The sequence below is a fragment of the Stegodyphus dumicola genome, chromosome 6 (assembly GCF_044657685.1).
Source record: "Stegodyphus dumicola isolate Sdum_Otavi_A_Nest chromosome 6, ASM4465768v1".
Classification (NCBI taxonomy): Eukaryota; Metazoa; Arthropoda; class Arachnida; order Araneae; family Eresidae; genus Stegodyphus; species Stegodyphus dumicola.
The window spans coordinates 87,056,827-87,076,649 of record NC_140773.1 but is presented as its reverse complement, the minus strand read 5'-3'; the positions used below and the strand labels follow the sequence as shown (position 1 = coordinate 87,076,649).

At 32.0% G+C, this 19,823-nt stretch overlaps 1 protein-coding gene across 1 annotated transcript in view; it reads left to right on the top strand.

The window, feature by feature from the left end:
• LOC118189834 (uncharacterized) overlaps positions 1-19,346 on the top strand; it is a 117,395-nt gene extending 98,049 nt beyond the window's left edge. Inside the window, exons 4-5 of the mRNA XM_085818637.1 lie at positions 14,803-14,932; positions 18,131-19,346. Coding sequence (XP_085674763.1) covers positions 14,803-14,932; positions 18,131-18,377 — 377 coding nt within the window. The 3' untranslated portion in view covers positions 18,378-19,346. The remainder of the gene's footprint in view (positions 1-14,802; positions 14,933-18,130) is intronic.
• Positions 19,347-19,823: the final 477 nt, after the last annotated feature.

Here is a 19,823-nt window from a genome sequence, read left to right as displayed (position 1 = left end):
TATTGTTGGAACTGGAAAATCAGTGAAAACATGACTGATTAGGCGATTCAAAACCAGCTTATTGCTTGCCATCTTTAATAATTTCACATTTTGTTCCAAATTTGTTTTCATAGACATTTTTGTCAATGAACTTGCTCTGATAACTGTTATATTTTCGGTGATGATGTCTGCCTCTGAAATTACAAAAAGCGAAACAATCTCTCTCTAATCCTGGGACAACACTTTTGTCCAGATGGAAGACAAGAGCAATGACATTTTAATTAACCAAATTTAGTTAATTAAGAAAATGGAATATGTTTTCATTATAGAGTCATTTCTGTCTTGTCTGAGGAATTAATATGAATTCCGTAGTATTTTCCCTTTCCTAATAATACTAAAGTTATTCCTTTAGTATTATTCTATAAAATACCTAACCAAATTCGACTATAGATGACGACACATGCGGAAATTGTAGTGCTTCATTGCGCGATATCATGAAGCACATGGTGCTTAGGTATTTCTGCAATTTTCTGATCTGATTTTAACATTTCATTTTTGAAACGTTTTTACTCAAGGCTTGCGTTTTCGCTAGTAATACATTCCAAAATTTATCGCGGATACGTGAATCTTGTTTTAAATAATACTGTACACCAGTGTTTCTCAACTGGATTTACTCCAAGGACCGATAAAATATTTTGATATATGCTCGCGGACCGGTAAGTTTAATAATTCGACTCATTGACACACTTTTTTCACATAAATAAATCATGAAGACAAAAATAATTTTTAAAGCATTTTATTTGTTATAATTTGCATATGTACACTGCTCAAAAAAAAAAAAAAAAAAAAAAAAAAAAAAAAAATGGGACAGTGCTATATCTTCCGTTCTACTGGGGCGATTCACGAAATTTAAATTGCGTTCTTCATGTCTCGAAAGCGCAACTTAGGATATATATTAGATTTATATATAGCACTATTCTAACATAGGTATTTTGACACAAAATCGGACTTTTTCTGAAATAACATACCAATTTTTTTCCATATTTCGATTCTACGACTCAAATTATGCCAGAATACCAAGTTTTGTAAAAATCGTACGACTAGTTTTTAAAATATTAGCTCTCAAAATTTTAGCTCCTCAATGTTAATTGAATTTGGCAAATATTTATTAATATCTCTTTTTTTATTGAACTTTTTTGATTTTTTCTCTCACATTTCGAAATTTAGGTTCATTCCAAATAAAATTTACCCATTTTTTGTGTTTTATTTTTAAAATTTTTATTTTTAAATAATTTTTATAAATTTTTCGAAAAAAATTTTGAATTATAACCTATAAAAGTTTTACCATCATCATAAAGTAGGTGTATTTTTAAGCATATCTGCAAAAAATTAGAATTTTTTATTCAAAATTTTCTAAGATATACACGAATTTACATATTTTCGCGTTTTGAAATTTGGCATCTTTTTTTTGAGCGATAATAACGCCAAATGTGGTCTATGGATTTTTGTTAAACTGAATTGCCACAGCTATTTTTAACCTTAAATTTCAAGTAAAATTGTACGGAGAATTAATTATATGAAATTTTTTCCCTCAATAAGGCGTAATAAATATTGATTAATACTATATGAAAAGCTATTTTTTAAATTATAGATGATATTATTCAAATTTTTAACAATTTTTTTAAATTTCTCTCTTTCTTCCTTTTTAAAAAAAAATAAGAGTGCATTTTTCTAAGAAATTTTAGAAATCTTTTCTTTTTACCTTCGGCGTTTTATCGTCTGCTACTTTACTTCGTTTAAATCGAATTGTCTAAAACTGAGAATTTTCGTTTAATGTTTATTTGAATTTTATGAAAATATTTTATGACATTAACTGCATAATTTATTTCTAAACAAACTGTTGCTTTTGAAGTGGCTGAAAGAGCGGCAGATACTATCATCCATATTTTTAAAGCACAGTATATTTTTATAGAAACATAAGATTTAGAATAATCATTTATATAAGTCAAATTATGATGTAAACATACAATCCTCTAGAGACTGAATTAGTGGAAGTTCAATGGTTATGTAGAAATGATCTGCAGCTACGTAATGGCTGGATAAGTCAGCAACTTCTGTGGACAAGTAAGAATAATTATATAAACGACACACAACATTCTGGATTCAATTAACAACGAGGATACGATGTTTATTAAATGAATTTAAGAAGTTTTAAAACATAAAATATCAATTCATTTTTTATCCTAAAATGTATTTTTGTGCGTAGCGTATTTTCATTATATCCTTAAAATTCTAATTTAGAATGTAATTGTCAAGAACTGAATCCTAATCATCAGTAATATAATAAGTAATTATTACGGTTGTTAATAAATCCTTCTTATAAAGTAATTGCAAATATTTAAAAAAAAACTTTCTGTCTGAATGCAAATATTTTTATATGCAAAATTTTTTATTTTATATTAATCAAGATTGCACACGATATTATTTATTTGCACTTCAGTTTTTACCGTCAGCACTAGTAGAAGTTACAAATCAATGATATTTAATTAAGGATTGGATTGGATTATTCAATTATGGCAAAGCACACGAGGGCTATCTGCCTAAAGGGAGGGATGCCTTCGTGGAGGACTTTCTAAGGTAAACTGGCTCGTATGCACGTTACGCATGGGGAAAACCACGAAAACACTCATGCAGCCAGCCCGTTCGCGGGATTCGAACCTCAGATCGAACTACCAGTGCTCAGCGTCTTTACCGCTCGGCCGCTGGTGGGTTATTTAATTAAGGAATGGCCATCTAAATTTAGAAACAGCGTACCGTAACAGCAATTCAATTATTGGCGCCGTATCTTTCATGTTACTCCCGATTTTCAAGCTACATGATTTTTAATGAGTATTCGGGTTTTGCTATTAACTTCATTTGGAAATCGCGCTTAAACTAGGTTAGTTGGTTATTTGAACATAGAAAGAACATGGGAGCTATTTGGTTAAGATGCTTTCATAGAGAACCTTTGTAAAGAGAACCTAAAAAACTACGAAAACCAACCATGCAAGCCTGGGTTAGACTTCGCAACAAACAATTAGTATTTAACAATTTTCAAATGCTAGGCAACTGGTGAGGCTCCGATTAAATCTCCAATTTAATTTGTAAGTATTTAAAATATTGTTGTATACTTAGACACCAAAAGCAGAATTTAAGTTTTGTTAACTCGTTAATAAACTACCAAGCCGTAGTGCAAATGAATATTCAATTTCTTTTGCTATAATTGTGTTCACTTAATATTCTTGGAATATGAGCTAAAGAAGGAACGTTCTCGGAAGATTAAAGAAGTGTTTAAATCCAGTGATATAAGGTTTGTCTTACAAGCTCAGGATCAAAACGATTCTGCAATTGCCCCAGTAGTTGACTTGTAAATGGCTGTGAATTAAGCAGATGACTTTTAATCTTACGTTTTCAGTCAGACAACGTATTCCAAATGTTTTGTATTGCATGATAATGCATCTTTTCATTATTCAATAACCAGTCGGAGAACCGCTTGTGTTCCGAAAATAAGTATGTGTACTCAATCATCCTGCATGTTTTTCAAATTTGTCTTCTTGTGATTTTTTTTTCTTTCCCAAAAACTAAAGTTGCCTCCCAAAGGAAAGTTTTTTTATATTGAAGAGACAAAAGAAGTATGACATCTACTTTTAGAGGCATGTCAAAAACAGATCTCTACAAGCCTTCTCTTCCATTACATGTTGTGCAGTCAGACAAAACGTTGCATCAGCGTAAATTCTATAATCTATTTTTATTACACTCTGATTACTTTATTAACATACAGTGAATATATAGTAAATCTTTTACTTCAGCTTAAGTAATTCGGAATTTTTGACGGAATTGTTGTCGGAACTAGGACTTAGAAGATAAGTCAAATTAAATATTTCGATAACCCAATAAATTCAAGGTCAAATTTCAATATTTTATTTTCGAAGGGAGGGGAAATTTTTTCAGTTTTGCTCCATTATCCTAAGTATATTTGTTTCGATTCTTTATTTTTTCATAAAAGCGAAAAATTTACGTATGGTATACATATAACGCATAGCTTCAAATGAAAATTTAATAATATACGGAGTGGTTATAATTAAAGTTCCACATTGAAACGGTCATAAAACGAAAACTACTGTATCAAATGTTATCAAACCTGGTAATCGTGTAAAGGAGGTCATAGGAATGTATTTTCCGCGAAAAAAAGGAAGTTCCAAACCTCACCACCAAGGGAAAAATGGCTCTGTATGCAATATTTTTAAACGAAATATGGGTCGGAATCTAACTTAACCTTTTGTTACACGGGTTTAATATGTTGTATACCCTTAAGAAATTCTGAAGTAAGCAAATTACCATTTAAAGGCGTTAAATTCGATAAACGTTGAGTGCGCGTAAGTGAGAAATTCGTCCGTGAAAACCACGAATTAGCGATTAGAAAATATGAGATCGCAAATGACTCGCACAAGTGCGTACAATCTGGAAATCGTTTTCTTACAGATCACTAATTTGTAATTTTTGAAGCCTGAATTCGGCACTAAACCATGAAGATACTGATTCAAAACGCTTTTAATCGATTTGGGCCAAAGATATCCCTCATGTTATCTATCTAGTACCATTGCATTCTCCTACTGCATTCGATTGCGTAGCAGTCATTCCACACCGTTTAGTGTTGAATGACAGCTAGTTTTATAACTGAACCATTTTTCTCTAAGAGCAGTCGACAGCTGGACCACTGTGATTGCAGCTCACTTAGAGTCAATGTTAAAATGTTTCGTGATACATGAACTGCAGTAACGTGGCATTTTAGATTTTTATGCATGGCTAGGCCCCACCTCACGTGTGTCGCACAGTTACTTAGGCAAAATTTCACGAATGAACGTCTTATGGGCCAACACTTCCCCTCTTCCCACCAGACCTCAACCTCTGTGACTTTTGGCTATTGGGTTATCTCAAAAGCACTGTTTATGGTGATAATCTAAACAATTTGGCAGAAATGAAAAATGTGATACACTGACATGTCCGTAACATTCCTCCTGATATGCTAAGAGCTGCTGTTGAGAATGCAGTAACAGGATTTAACTTGCTTTCGGAAAATGCTGGACGCTACATTGAACATGCTTCGTAGCACGTTTCGCAAAATATTAAACACATTTTAAACAGATGTTTTCGTGTCTTATTTCATTTAACAATATTGTATACAGCGCCATTTTTCCCGTGGTGGTGGGTTTTTGAACTCTTTTTTTCCCGCGAAAAATAAATTCCCATAACCTCCTTTACACGATTCCCAAGTTTGATAACATTTGGTCCGGTAGTTTTCCTTTTATGACCATTTCAAATTGGAACTTTAATCATAACCACCATGCAAATTAAACTTTAAAAGTTTGACAAGTTGGTTCATGTCCCAGCTTTAAAAATATATGTATATAAATATAATCTTTTACATTAATCATCTTAGAAAGAATATTTTAGGAAGCTAATCTTAATCTCGCGTTATAGATTGTATAAAAAAACATGATCTTTAATATGATTTAGATTGTTTCAGCCGATGTAAGAATCGGGTTACTCGGTGGTTCAAAATAAACCCTGCTGGACTGTTTTATTTCTTTGTCATTTAGCAAAAATCTTTTAATTAAAATATTTATCCTTTGGACTTCGCTTTAAACTTTATTTATAGTTAAAATGACTAGAAAATGAAAAGCTGTCTTCAGCTGAAACGCAATTCATGTAACTAATATTTTAAAACATTGACAAGAATGCAAAATTTATGGAAGTCTAGCAATCGAAAAATCTTAATTTTCTTGTGTGAGCACTGAAAATAACTGTAGAAGAAAAGAAGAAAATTAGGGAGAAAAGTAAGCAAACATTTCCAGGGAAATTTGGCTGTCAGACATACCAAGATGTTTCAAAAAGTTGGACGCTTTTGAATATACTTTCAGGATACTTCAAAGAATTTAGGCGTTCAAAGAGAAAACACTTGAACGTGTACACCAGCAAATACCACCAACTGAGCTTGTGTTAGCAGAAAAGACAAAAACGATATCATTGCAGATTAAAGTGAAGAGCGACTGGTTTTAGTCTATATGGTTGTATAACTTTAAATTCGTTATAGAACATCATATCGTATCATAAATGGAGAATCCCATAATTTTCTCAGTCGAATTATTTGAAGATTCAGGAGTTTATCCAGTATTTTGTATGTGGATGTCACCTAAAGGCGTTTTTTTTTTCCTCCTGATGAAACAGCGGCCGAGCGGTAAAGTCGCTGAACACTGGTAGTTCGGTCCGAGGTTCGAATCCCGCGAACGGGCTTGCTTCATGGGCGTTTTCGTGGTTTTCCCCATGTGTAACGTGTATACGAGCCAGTTTCCCTTAGAAAGTCCTCCACGAAGGCATCCCTTCCCTTAGGCAGATAGCCCTAGTGTGCTTTGTCACAATTAAATAAACCAAAACCTCTTGATGAAACCAGTCTTTCCTTTCATCTCATAACTTCAAAATGTTTATTCTCTAAAGACGGATAAAACTCTAACGAAATACTTCGTGAAGAACTTTCTAAGGGAAACCAGCTGTCATACACGGTACACACGAGAAAATCCACGAAAACGCCCATGCAACCAGCCCGTTTAGCGGGATTCGAACCCCGGGGTGAACTACCAGTGTTCAGCGACTTTACCGCTTGGCTGCTTGTTGGCCTTTATGAAATGGAAGGCGATAACTTTATTTAAAATAATTGTTAGAAGTACCAAAATGTTTCGAAAAGTTGGATGCTTTTTTAATATACTTGCAGAATGCCTAAAGAAAAAGAGCAAGAATAAAGTAGAATGCCTGAAGAAAAAGAGAAGAAAAAATAAATTTTTGCGTAAAATTTAGTATTTGAATTTTTTAAAATTTAAAACATTTTAATCTTATGTGTGTGTTTGTGAGTATGGCAAAGCCTCGAGGGCTATCTGCCTAAGGGGAGGGATGCCTTCGTGGAGGACTTTCTAGGGGAACTGGCTCGTATACACGTTACACATGAGGAAAACCACGAAAACACTCATGCAGCCAGCCCGTTCGCGGGATTCGAACCTCGGACCGAACTACCAGTATTCAGCGACTCTACCGCTCGGCCGCTGGTGGGCCCTTTTAATCTTATGATATTTTATTCTTGCTATTTCAAAAATAAAATATTTGACTAAAAAATGAATAACATTTTAAGAAACCAAATGTAGGATAAAATTGTGTAAAGCAATGGGCACAATGATAAAACTGTTTTAAGCAGTGTATGCAAGTCATCCTAAAAATGTCGTTTATACATCTCTCTTAATTATATATCTCTTTTCTGAACGGAACATTGAAAGGCGTATTAACTTTGCTTTACCGTATTTTCTCTTTTAATATATGCAGTTTTCAAACGCATCGTAGTCTGGATTACAAAGTATTCCTCCGAAAGAAACGCAATTCAAATAAATAAAATCAAATTCTGGAAAATTTATATTAATAAATATATTTAAAATGCTCAATTCGAAGGAATAAATAGAAAATTTTGAAACAATTATCTGAAGAGACAATGCAACACAAACAATTAAAATAAAAGTATAAGAATTTAAAAATTACCTAAAATAATAACTATGACAAAAAATATATATAAAGAAAACTATTTGAAAAAAAAAATAAACGCTGCACCTTTATTTACGCAGTTCGAATAGGTAAATAGAAATTTTTAAAACAGTTATTTGAAAAAAAAAAAATGCAACTTAAACAATTGAAATGAAATTCGAAAAAGAAAAAATTACTTAAGATAATAAGTTCTAATTAAAAATATAATATAAAGTATATTATTTGGGAAAAAGGAACGATGGTGACTTTTTTTCCTCTCACGGGAAAGGAAACTAGGTTGCCATATATTAAGAAGTTCGCCAAGTGAACTATTCTTGGCGCAAACTGACAAAAAAGTGCCAACATAAATTTGTGAATTTCTCCGTAAATTTCGCTCCAAATTTTACAAAATTTCATATTTAGGCGTAATTTGAGTCGTAGAATCGAAATATGTAAAAAAATTGGTATGTTATTTCAGAAGAAGTCCGATTTTGTGTCAAAATACCTATGTTAGAATAGTGCCATATATAAATCTAATATATATCCTAAGTCGCGCTTTCGAGACATGAAGAACGCAATTTGAATTTTGTCAATCGGCCCAGTAGATCGGGAGATATAGGACTGTCCCTTTTTTTTTTTTTTTTTTTTTTTTTTTTTTTTTTTTTTTAAAAGCAGTGTACATTTAACTTATTTAAAATATTGCGTCTAGAATAAAACTACCAAAACTTTACTAAACTCCAAGAAAATTCCAATATGAATGATATATTTATTTTTTAATTAATATATTAAAACCAACAATGAATAGAAATGTAAACTGCGTAGGTAGATACAAAATAAGCAAAAAAATAATTTAAATAATTTACCAAATTAAAGGAAATAAAAACTAAAATCAACGAGATTGCTGGTCTCTGTTGCTAACTAAAGTGTCAATTCTCGGCGTTAAACCAGTTAAGCAATACGTAGAGCAGGCGCAAGAGAAAGTCGATTTCGATGTTTCTTCTTAAACAGTCATAGCCGAAAATGTAGTTTCACACAAATAAGTTGAGGAAAAAGGCAATGAAATCTTCAACACCTTTGCATGAAGATTGGTGTACTCTGTTGCAGTCTTTATCCAGAACTGATGTATATTTACTGAATTGAACTGTGATTTAAGTCCTAGATCCGAACATAGTTCAATAAGTTCTTTTTCCTCGACTGTAATAAGATTGTTTTTGTAATTATCAATAAGTGCATTGATTATCTACGGATTACCTAAGCGCAGATCTTCTTTTGGGGGGATAATACTGATCAAAAGCCATAGAAAGTTCATTTAAACGCTCCAAAAATAACACTGGTAATATGTAATAAAAAAATCTGATGTGTACACCCCATGACTTCCTTGTATGGAATATTAAATTATACGCATTTTTTCTTCAATTTCATTTAACTTATTAGATTGAATTAAACCTACTTCGCCGACAGCGCATAAACCACAATAGAATAAATGCATTCTTTAAAATTCACTTTGTTTACCATAGCGACACTCTGGCGCTAGGTTTACTTAACAGTATTATATTTCGTTCATATTATAACTCAGAATGCACAAAATTTATATCATTTAAAGAATTATCTAATCGTTGCCACATGTTCTATTCAAATACTATAACAAAGCTAGAACGATGTATAAAAGAAATTAAGCAAACAAAACGAAATAGAAACAGTTTTTCACAGACGATTGAGTATTTCTCATTCAATTAATTCAGTTTTCACTTCGCGACAAGGCAAAAATACATAAAAACTCAAAATATCTGTATTAAAAATTACGAAGTAAATCTTAAATACTTATTTCCTCGAAAAAATTCTAGAAAGGATTAAGCATGATTTAATTCGCAATAATAAAAGAAGGCGTTATTTTTGTGTTGCGAAGCATAGTGTCTCTAGATTGGCAACAAATCTACAATTCTGCTGTTTCAAATGTAAACAAATATGTCCGCCATGTTATTTAAAACTTAACCGCACTTAAACAGCTTTTAAATTGTCGATAATTGTACAAATATTGCTTCCAGAATTACCAAAGGCATAAAAACATTAACCAGAAGATAAAAACAACATAATTCAATAATTTTTAAAGCAAAAAATGTACAATTTACAAACATATAAGAGTAAAGAAACTGAGATCACTGAGCCGGGTAACAGAGTGGATATATTTATAAATATATTTATATGCGTTTGGCGCGGCCGATTGAAACCAAAATACGGGGTGCACATCTACATGTTATAGTAGTCTTATATACAAAATTTCAACGTTCTGAGGCTACTCGTTTTTGAGTTATGCGAGATACGTACGTACGCACGCACGTACGTACGTTCGTACGCACGTACGTACATACGTTCGTACGCACGTACGTACATACGTTCGTACGCACGTACGTACATACGTTCGTACGCACGTACGTACATACGTTCGTACAGACGCCGCGAAAAATTCTCTTCATAATTCATTATAAAGCAGTTTTTTAGTTTTTTTGGAGGGAAAAAGTCTTTTATTCTGTCATTACGTATAGATATTACGCAAAAACATCGTTAAATTGCATTCGAAAGCGGTCAAAGTGTATATTTTCGTTGAAATATGCTGCCTGAAGCTTTTCGCGATTACAATAGTTCCTTTTTACTTAGTACAGGGAAGTAAAAAGGAGCAAACATGTCAAAAGTGTTACTTCCGCACGTTGCACGTTCTTGAAAACATCAATCTTATTGTAGAAGTTGAAAACGGTATTATTTTTACCTTGAAAAACTTAAATTTAGTTCTTTTATCAATGAAAATATGTCTGATAGGTATGAAAACAAGGCTACCCATTATTTGTTCTGAAAATATCTGCTCAATAATGATCCCTTTTGATTTAGAAACAATTGTACCTCATTTCTCAACTCATACAACCGGTTAAGGACTTTTCCTCTGAATAGCCAGCGTATTTCGGCGTGCAATAATTAATTGTACATGATCCTATCCCATTTCTTGACATAAACAATTTTGAATTAAGGGCGTTACTTTTGATTAAATTTACAATTTTTACCGATTCCAGATGAATGCCATTCAATTGTGGGAATAATTTATTTGCTCCTAAACTATAATGCAGTGAGTGACTACTAATTCTTCTGATGCTACGTCTGTTATTCTCTTTGCAACACCTGTATGTCTTCCAGTCATAGCAGCAGCACCATCAGTACACAAACCGATGCCTTTTTTCCAGTCAGTGGAGTTACTTTCAATATAATTGTTAACTGCCTTAAATATTTCAACACTGGTTGATTGGGAGGGTAGTTCGATACAGCACATCAGTTCTTCTCTAATATCATTGATTGCATAGTCAATATAATGAATATAACATAATAATAAGGCACTATTTGAGGCGTCAATTAACTCATTCATTTGAACAGCAAACCATTTCGATTTACAAATATCTTGCAGTAGTTTACTTTCTACGTCATATGATAACCGAAATATTCTTCGTCCAATAGTATCATTGGTCAGAATTTTCATTTTATATGCAACAGATTGGCCTAACACTTCATCATATACCTCTATTAAACAAGGTATGACAAGTTCTTAAGCGACTGAGTATAGTTTCTTAGATTTGGCGAGACGCAGAGTAACTAAATACGATGCTTTTAAAAACGATTTATCAACCGGGAAACATTTTTTTAAAAGCATCCTTTTGAATTTTCATCTCCAAACGTTTTCTCTGGAGAAGGACCAGAGGTTTGCTTTCCAGTTGTTGGTGCTTCGTTTGTAAATGCCGCGAAAGCTTGGACGGTTTCATGCTTTCGTTGGAAAGAACATCTTTACAAACAACACATTTAGATTTTGGTCAATTTTCTTCTGATTGTGGCCAAAGGACAAAACCGTATTTCAAATAATCTGCGATTTAGTGTCTTACAAACGGTTTTCTTTTTTTTTTTTTTTTTGGCAGGTTGTGAACTATATTCACCTTCATCTGTATTCGAAGGGGCGGACGGCATACATGGTTAGGGAGAATTTGAATACTTTCTTTGCACGAAATTTTGTAATGTGCCTTTCGTTTCCTTTTCATCCTGGTTATTGATTTTTAATCTAAAGTTAAAGAAATAGTAGTTAAAGCACAGTATTAAATTCAGTGGTTATTAAAACTTATGCTGATGTATAGTTTTCAGTTGTCCAGGCGTGCAAGCAAGAATGTAAGCAAGATAAAAAGCGAAATATAACATAAGACGCCTTAAACACTACGATAGATATTCAGCCAAACTCAAGGCAGACAGGGGCACACTAACTGGTGTACTAAGTGTACGGCACGGCAATTTATGAAAGGCGATTAGGTACATGGTTGCCAGTTTGTTATATTTTTCATTATCGATCATATTATTTTCTAAACTAGTAAACTATTGTTATTGTAATGTAGATGCTGTTGTAATATCGGTTGTCGGCCGATGACACTTTGAACAGATAGCTGAATATTTCGTGGACCGGGAAAATATTGCGGACCGGAGGTTGAGAAACACTGCTGTACACTATATCAACACAATATACATACTAGTATATGATCGGAATCGAATCTAAGTTGTTTAATTAATGTTGATGAATTAATTTTTCTAAATTTCCTCGAATGTATCTGAAAAATTAGATCTATTTATTTTAAATGCAATAACCGATCAATATTTAAAATGGCGGTGTACTCAGATTTCGTTGTTTCTAGACTCTAAATTTAAAATTTTGATTCAGAATTCCTATTTTCTTAGTTTGGCACTGAATTAAGAACACTTGTTTAACATTACGAAATTCAAAAGTTCTTGTTATTATCTGATAAATTACAACACTGATAATATATATATATATATATATATGACTTCAGCTATAGCCACTCAGGTGGGTAACTGTTGTTCTTAGTAAAACTACCAATGCAATTTCATAAGAACAACAAGTTCAAAACATAGTATATTTGTAATAAGTGAACATTATTTGGTAAAAACAAACGAAATATAAAATTTATAATATCATGCTAAATTATGTTTTTCTGACACTGAAACGTCACTCTCGCTGTTTGCCATTCCACGATAGGTATTTCAGGATGCCAGTTTTTTTTTTCATATGTCCGGAATTATAAAATTTTGTAAATTATACGGCAAAATGAAACTTCAACTTACACGCGAGTATGCACGGTAAAACGTTATATTGGCTACGTTGTATGCTTGCAGTATGCTTTTTTTTTTCCCTTCGTAGAGAGAACTAGTAAGGAATATTTCATAAAAACTCTCTAATATCTTAGGCAACATAGGAAAATAAAATACTGAACCCGGTATTGTTAATATTATTTTGCTTAATTTGATAGAGTAATTAGAATGATATTTTTTATCAGATTACTGGGTAAACGGTGAAATATCAGTCTGGAACGCATGTGCGCATTTGAGCGGGGAGAAAAGTACTAGTATATAACTCATTTGAGTATTATCACCTTGAAAAATCATGTATGTGATTTGTACAAACTGTCATGCTAATTCCATTTCACTTGGTTCACGCTTCCTAACTAATAAATTAATATTTTCTTTCATTGCTATTTTTTTGGAGGGGGGGTGCTTTGATAAGAAGATTGCTTCTCGTATTACTGAAAATACAATGATTGCTATAGAAAAAGAAATATATATTAAGAATTTAATATTGAGTTTTTAAATCCTCCTTAAAACCAAATAAATAAGAAAAATTTTGAAATTTTGAATTAAATTTAATAAAAAGTGTGACAGGTAAAGGTCATTAAATTATTCGAATACACGCTGAAGCATTAATAATTTACTTAACCTCTGCTTTGAAACAGAACCTCTCCTTTGAATGTAACTGTGAGATTTGGTTTCCATAAACATTCATCTAAACATAAATATTCATAAACATCTAAACATAACATATTCATTCCTAATTATAAACGGGCCCACCAGCGGCCGAGCGGTAAAGACGCTGAACACTGGTAGTTCGGTTTGAGGTTCGAATCCCACGAACGGGCTGGCTGCATGGGCGTTTACGTGGCTTTCCCCATGTGTAACGTGTATACGAGCCAGTTTCCCTTAGAAAGTCCTCCACGAAAGGCATCCCTCCCTTTAGGCAGATAGCCCTCGTGTGCTTTGCCATAATTAAATACACCAACACCTAATTATAAACACCTAAACATTCTGCATAAATATTCAAAACGTATAAAGCAGCGGTTCTCAACCTTTTGACTAATGTGAACCATCTAAACAAAAATTGAAAAACTAATACCACCACTATATTTTAGAATGATTATTTTGCAATTTTCACAAACTGTTGGCTATTTGTAATAAATATACACACATAAAAATATTGGATTAAAAATTGGTTACCGATTTAATTATCGAACTTTAAGTTATGATACTTTAATTCTAAAATTTAGTGTGAAATTGGGGCCTGTTTAAGAGAGATCAGTTTCTTTCATGTCTGGTCATATTTCACTTATCTTTAAACGTAAATTAGGATCCACTTTTAATTTTATTCTGTATTTTTCCATATATAACATGGAAAAATATCCTTGTTTACACTAATAGGCTGTGCAGAAATTGAATAAAATTTTAATAGCTTTAATTGAAATGCCTTTAAGTTCTTTTTTTTTTTCGGTTCCGCGAAAAGTTAACAAGTGCGTTGTTTTTTGAAATCTTCAGTTAGAGTTCGATCACAGAAAATTTCTATCACTTGTTCTTTTTCTTTACGAGATTTTTGAATTTAAAAGTTAAAAATACTTTGTTTCTTTGCGTACCACCTGTTTTTCTCTTGCGTACCACCGGTTGAGAATCGCTTGTATAAAGGAACTGAGGGTGCTGGGGGATAACTTAAGCTGAGCGCATATATTTTCTGTTCAGACGAATAGATTTAAATAATTGCATTAATGAGCAATGGAAAGTACATACAGTAACCGGATTGTTATCAAATGAGCAGCTTCGCATTTCATGTTATTGTACTTTTGCACTTATTGGTTAGAGAATAGCTATTCTAACTTCTTAGATCGGTCAGTGCTTTATAATAAATAATTTATAATAATTTAAATATTATAAATTATTTATTATAAAGTACTATATATATATATATATACATAGATAGATAGATAGATATAGCTTATTTAAATTATATTGACTAATTAAATTAAAATGTTCAATATATATGGAGGAAAGTAATCAGTCTGTGTTTTAATCAATGGTTATAATTCTGTTTAGAATATATTCTCAGCCTTTCTTGCTTGAGGAATATATCAGATGGCTTACAGTATTGCAAAGAAAAATATGATCGGAACCAGCGAGACATATTGCTTGTTGAATATGAGGACAAGACACATCTTCAGTGTTGGTAAGTTTGACTTTACTACATTTGTGTGAAAATTAGTTCAGCTTGAAGTGTATAATGAATTAAAAGCTGAAAATCATTTAAATACATTATTCAATTAAAATTTTAATTAAAAAATATCTCATTAAAATTTTTAAGTAATTAGCAAGGAAGAAATAACCATACGTATAGCATGAAAAAAGTACTGTTACGTGTTTCTTTGTTTATCAACATTGTCTTTCCAATTGTAATTGTCCTTAAGTGGATTTAGATTATGCAGTTTGATGGAATGTTCTGGCGCATTTTGAATTACCTTGAGCTGAATCAGTCTAAAAATTGTCAACAATGTAAAAATTACTTTAAATTACCAAATTTATTTTACATTCTTTTTTGAAGTTTCTCCTGAAGTTTTATTTGATGTTTTTTTTACAATACTGGTAGTACTGCACAAGTATATAGTGTGGTACGGTTTACCATACAGATACAAATTACGACGAGTTCCGTCCCATCCGTCTGAAATCGATTCTGACGTGAGTCGGAAACTTTCTTGTTTTCGAAATCAGTTTATTTGTATACGTACATGTATGCACACATTCATACTTATTTTATAAAATTAGAACTTACTTTTCTTTTAATTTAGTTAGCATAAATCAAATCAGATGTCTTTGATTTAACATAATAGGTGAAAACCTTTTACTCATTTGGATGATTCACTACAAAGGAGAGTAGTTCCTTTAATCCGAAAATTCGTTAATGTTGTATATTTGACTTTTAATCATACATTTTGCGGTTATATCCGATTGTTCTCGAATTTCCAAAAATTCTTTCAAAATGGTCAATGGTTTGATCCATTTTTTTGAGTAACTGAAGTTCTTTCATCATCCATGTTATTCCCGTCTTCGAGAATGTTTTCATTTTGGAAATCTATAAAATCGTCGTCAATCAGTTCTATTTCATCGTTGTCCACTTACTCTTCTAATTACCGAAATTAATGTCTGTAAGTGCTATTCCATTGCATTTTCGTCAGCTTGTTCCGTGATTACATGCTCATTGTGCTATTCAATTGTTTCCCGCGGCAACAACTTTGTACAAATTAATAGCATGCATTGCTCTGAAACGTTTTTTGTAGTTTCAATGTTCTGGACTCATAGATTTCACATTTTTTCCCAAAATTGTGTGATTTGTAGGTATTTTATATCTTCAGAGTATTCTGCTACTTACTTCAACAAGCAATTAATGAAACATAAACAGTATCGGCAAAGATCCCATTGCATATTTAGTAGGGGCAGTGGCAATTTAACTTCTAGCTGACTTACGTATATGCATATACTGGATGTAAATTAAATTTAAAAGAATTTAGTTTTTGGCCCTTGTAATTCTGAGCATCGTAAGTTGAGGACTGCCTTTATGGTACAATCTAGTTACGAATTTTTCAAAGTCCAGAAGATTATAAATTTCTGGAGCCAGCCCACTTCAACAGTTGTGTCAGATATTACTTTGACGCTACCTGCTACTCCTATTGGAATGGGTGCGGTGAACTATTTCTTTCGCCAATAATCACCAAATTCAAAATGCATAGATTTTTATAGATAGGGACACATTAGATAGGGACACATTAATAAAACTGCCATAATTTAAAAAAGCTCTATGATGAAGATATTGTATCTAGATTATAAGTTGATGCTAGAAATGTGTATGAAATACCCGAGTTATTTGTTAATGTACGCCAATCCATGCTGCACCACTGTGAACTTTACATTTCTGTTGGAGGATGCGTTTTTGAGAAATTATTGCAGAAAGTTGAATCATTCAAATGCTTGCTTCTTTTGACTTTATATCTCTAGGAAAGAGATATAAAGTCAAGAGAGTTGATTTTCATATTTTCCTTACTTGCTAGCATTTACGCGCGCCGTTTCTGCGCACACATTTCACTTCGAAATGTAATTGCTTTGTTTTGTTCTGTGTACTTCTATTTACATTTTAATCAGTTATTTTAAAATCACTCAGTATACAGACTGTTTTTTTTATTTACTAATTTACTGATGTAAACAAGAAAAGATTCTCCAGGTTGTGTCAGCTATATCAGCAGAAAACTACGTAAAAGTTTCCAAATTTTCCGTTTTGTACGTGAATACAAGTTGTTTGCTTAGTAAATTTAAAGATAGATCCATATTAAAAGGGCAAAAGATCAGTCAATCTATTGTGAAAATCAAAAGATTTGTATTTTAGATGGAAATAAATTTTATATATAATATGTTATATCTTTTATATCTTAAGAGCTTCTTTACCGAGAGCTAGGTGAAAAATGCCTCTGAACATCAGCGTCAGAAGCTTTTAGTTCTGCTTCTGAGGCAGATGTTCAGTGGCAGATTTCATTTCATTGTCACTGGAGACGAGGACTGGGAAGCCTCTGCTTGAAAAACATTCCAGGACGAAGATGATATTTGGTTGGCGGTGCATCCTCAGAAAAGATTATCCCCATCTATAGTATATAGTCTTCTGAGATTGTTTCAGCAAGACTGAGGCAATTGCCCACATGGTTCGAGATTCGATAGAATTGTTGAAGATTCCTGAAGCGTTTAATTTTCCGACATAGAGATATCACAAGGCGCATAATTAAAAGAAAGAGTGTACGTGAATAAATTACGTTTCTTATCAGAACTAAAGGCTGTCAACGTGAGGTAGTCGCCATACTGAGAGAAATGTTGCAAAACGCTATTCGAAGTTATGAATGATTTCAACAATGTGTGGACCGATGAGGATGACATTTGCAAGATTCCATTTTTGGAATTTAATATGGATGTCATTCCTTAATAATGGTGTACATTAAATTGTAACATAAAACTTGTTTATCTGTACATTAAACAACATGAATATAAATGAATTCTTCTGTGTCATTTCACTTTCATGGTTCAGAAACCTTCATGGTTTTCTACTTCACCCTGCATAACTGTAATATTTCTGATATGATCGAATCAACATGTAAATAATGAAGTTTAGCCTCTTTTCATTTTAGATTAAGTGAACGGACAATTAAATGCCATTTATTTGAAAACGTTTTCTTTTTATTAATTTCTTACATTTTTTCTTTATCAATGGTTAACTATTTCTATAATTGGAAAAATTCTAAATTGATAAAGATTTTCCTCAGTTTGTTATGCTGTTATGAAAATTTGTAAAATTCCGTAATGTAGTATTCTGTATAATTTTAATATCCTGCAGCTCCTTTGACGGCTACAGGCGTTGTTTAAAAATGTTGATGGAGACACAAGATGGTTGCCGGGAAGGGACGTCTGAAGTCATTGAAGAAATTGCATCAAGACTGGGCGGAAGCTTGTCAGAAAACGCATGTACACAATACTTCGAACGCTGTACTGGTGGCGGAGCTGCTGGGATTCAGACAATTTTATCTATATATTTGTTAATTTTAGCTTCATTTACGAGTGCTTTACTAGCCAAAATATTGTGAGCTGTACAAATCTTTGTATATTTAAAAATTTTTGTAAATTAGAACTGAAATCTTATTTTCAGATTTCTTTTTCATGGAAACTTGACATCAGGTAGGAGAATCATTGCACCTTCATACCACTGAGATTGTATTTTTTGAACAGATTGCATTTTAAATGAATTTCAGTGAGGATTCGTTTATATGGCTTCTTGAAGAATAATGTTCATTGAAATTCGATGAGATCAACACATTTTATTTTCACTATCAAACCTTGTTTATGTATATACTGAACAAAATATATACTATGATTGTTTATTCTGAAATTCTGTAACACTATTTTTTGTTCAACTAAACGAATGAACGAAATTTGTTTACTTTAAAGTTGAATATAGTAATAATATTTAGAGTATATAGATAACTGGTTCAAACTTCACATAAAAGAAAATTTGGTTCACTGTTATGAATATAACTTTTGCATAATTTTCACTAAGTAATAATTAAACATGATGTTTTAATTCAGTTTGATAATTATTTGCTCAGAAGTTTATTTCCTACCATGCTTAATTGTTGTGTGTATAAAAGGCAGCGTACCGCCATATTTTAAGTGCATGTAAAAAACATTGTTTCCCCTTTTTGCATAAAATGATAGAAAAAGGATGGATATTTTTATTGAATCGCAAAAAGTGATGCGTAAACACAGGGTGCAAACGTTTGGTTAAATTTGATACTGAAGACGTGTAAATTTTGTTTCCTGTCAACGTCTAAAAGTTTTCAGTCATTTTAAAATAAAGAGATTTACATTTTGTTCAAAAAGTATTGAACATGAAATCATATTAACAAAATATTCTCACAGAATAATTTTATAACCATATTCAAAATGATGTGAGCTTCAATTTAACAATTTTTGATAATGAAATCACTTAGATTGTCATTATCTTTTATACTGCCATTTATTTATTTTAACTCTGGGAATAAAACTGTTTAAATGCTTTTGAAAGTATTCTTTATTTCTTTTTGCGCGTCCTTAAAAAAGGTTTTATTGCAGAATATGTATTTAAAGTTCATAAAATATAATCACTTTTTGATTATTTTATATACATTCAATGATATCCAAACAAATGTGAATTAATTATTATCTTTTAAAAATTTTGTAAGTAAGTTACCTAAATAATAGCGTATTTGTGCTTAGAATCTGAGTTATTTTTCGTTTTTAATAAAAGCCATAATCTATGAAGTTAGATAATTTATAGTTCAGCTCCGAACTTCTACTGAATTCCTGTTCCAGTATTTAGCAGGCCATAAACTATCACCCTCGGGTCAGCTTTATTGAAAGTGCAAAATGGCAAGTCTGTTTTTTACCTTCTTCTTTAATAAAGAAGATGCCTGCAAAATTGGGCTAAATGTAGGTAATGTGCAAAAGTATGAGTAATCGTTATATATGAGGTAATAAATTTGTAAAAGTTTGTC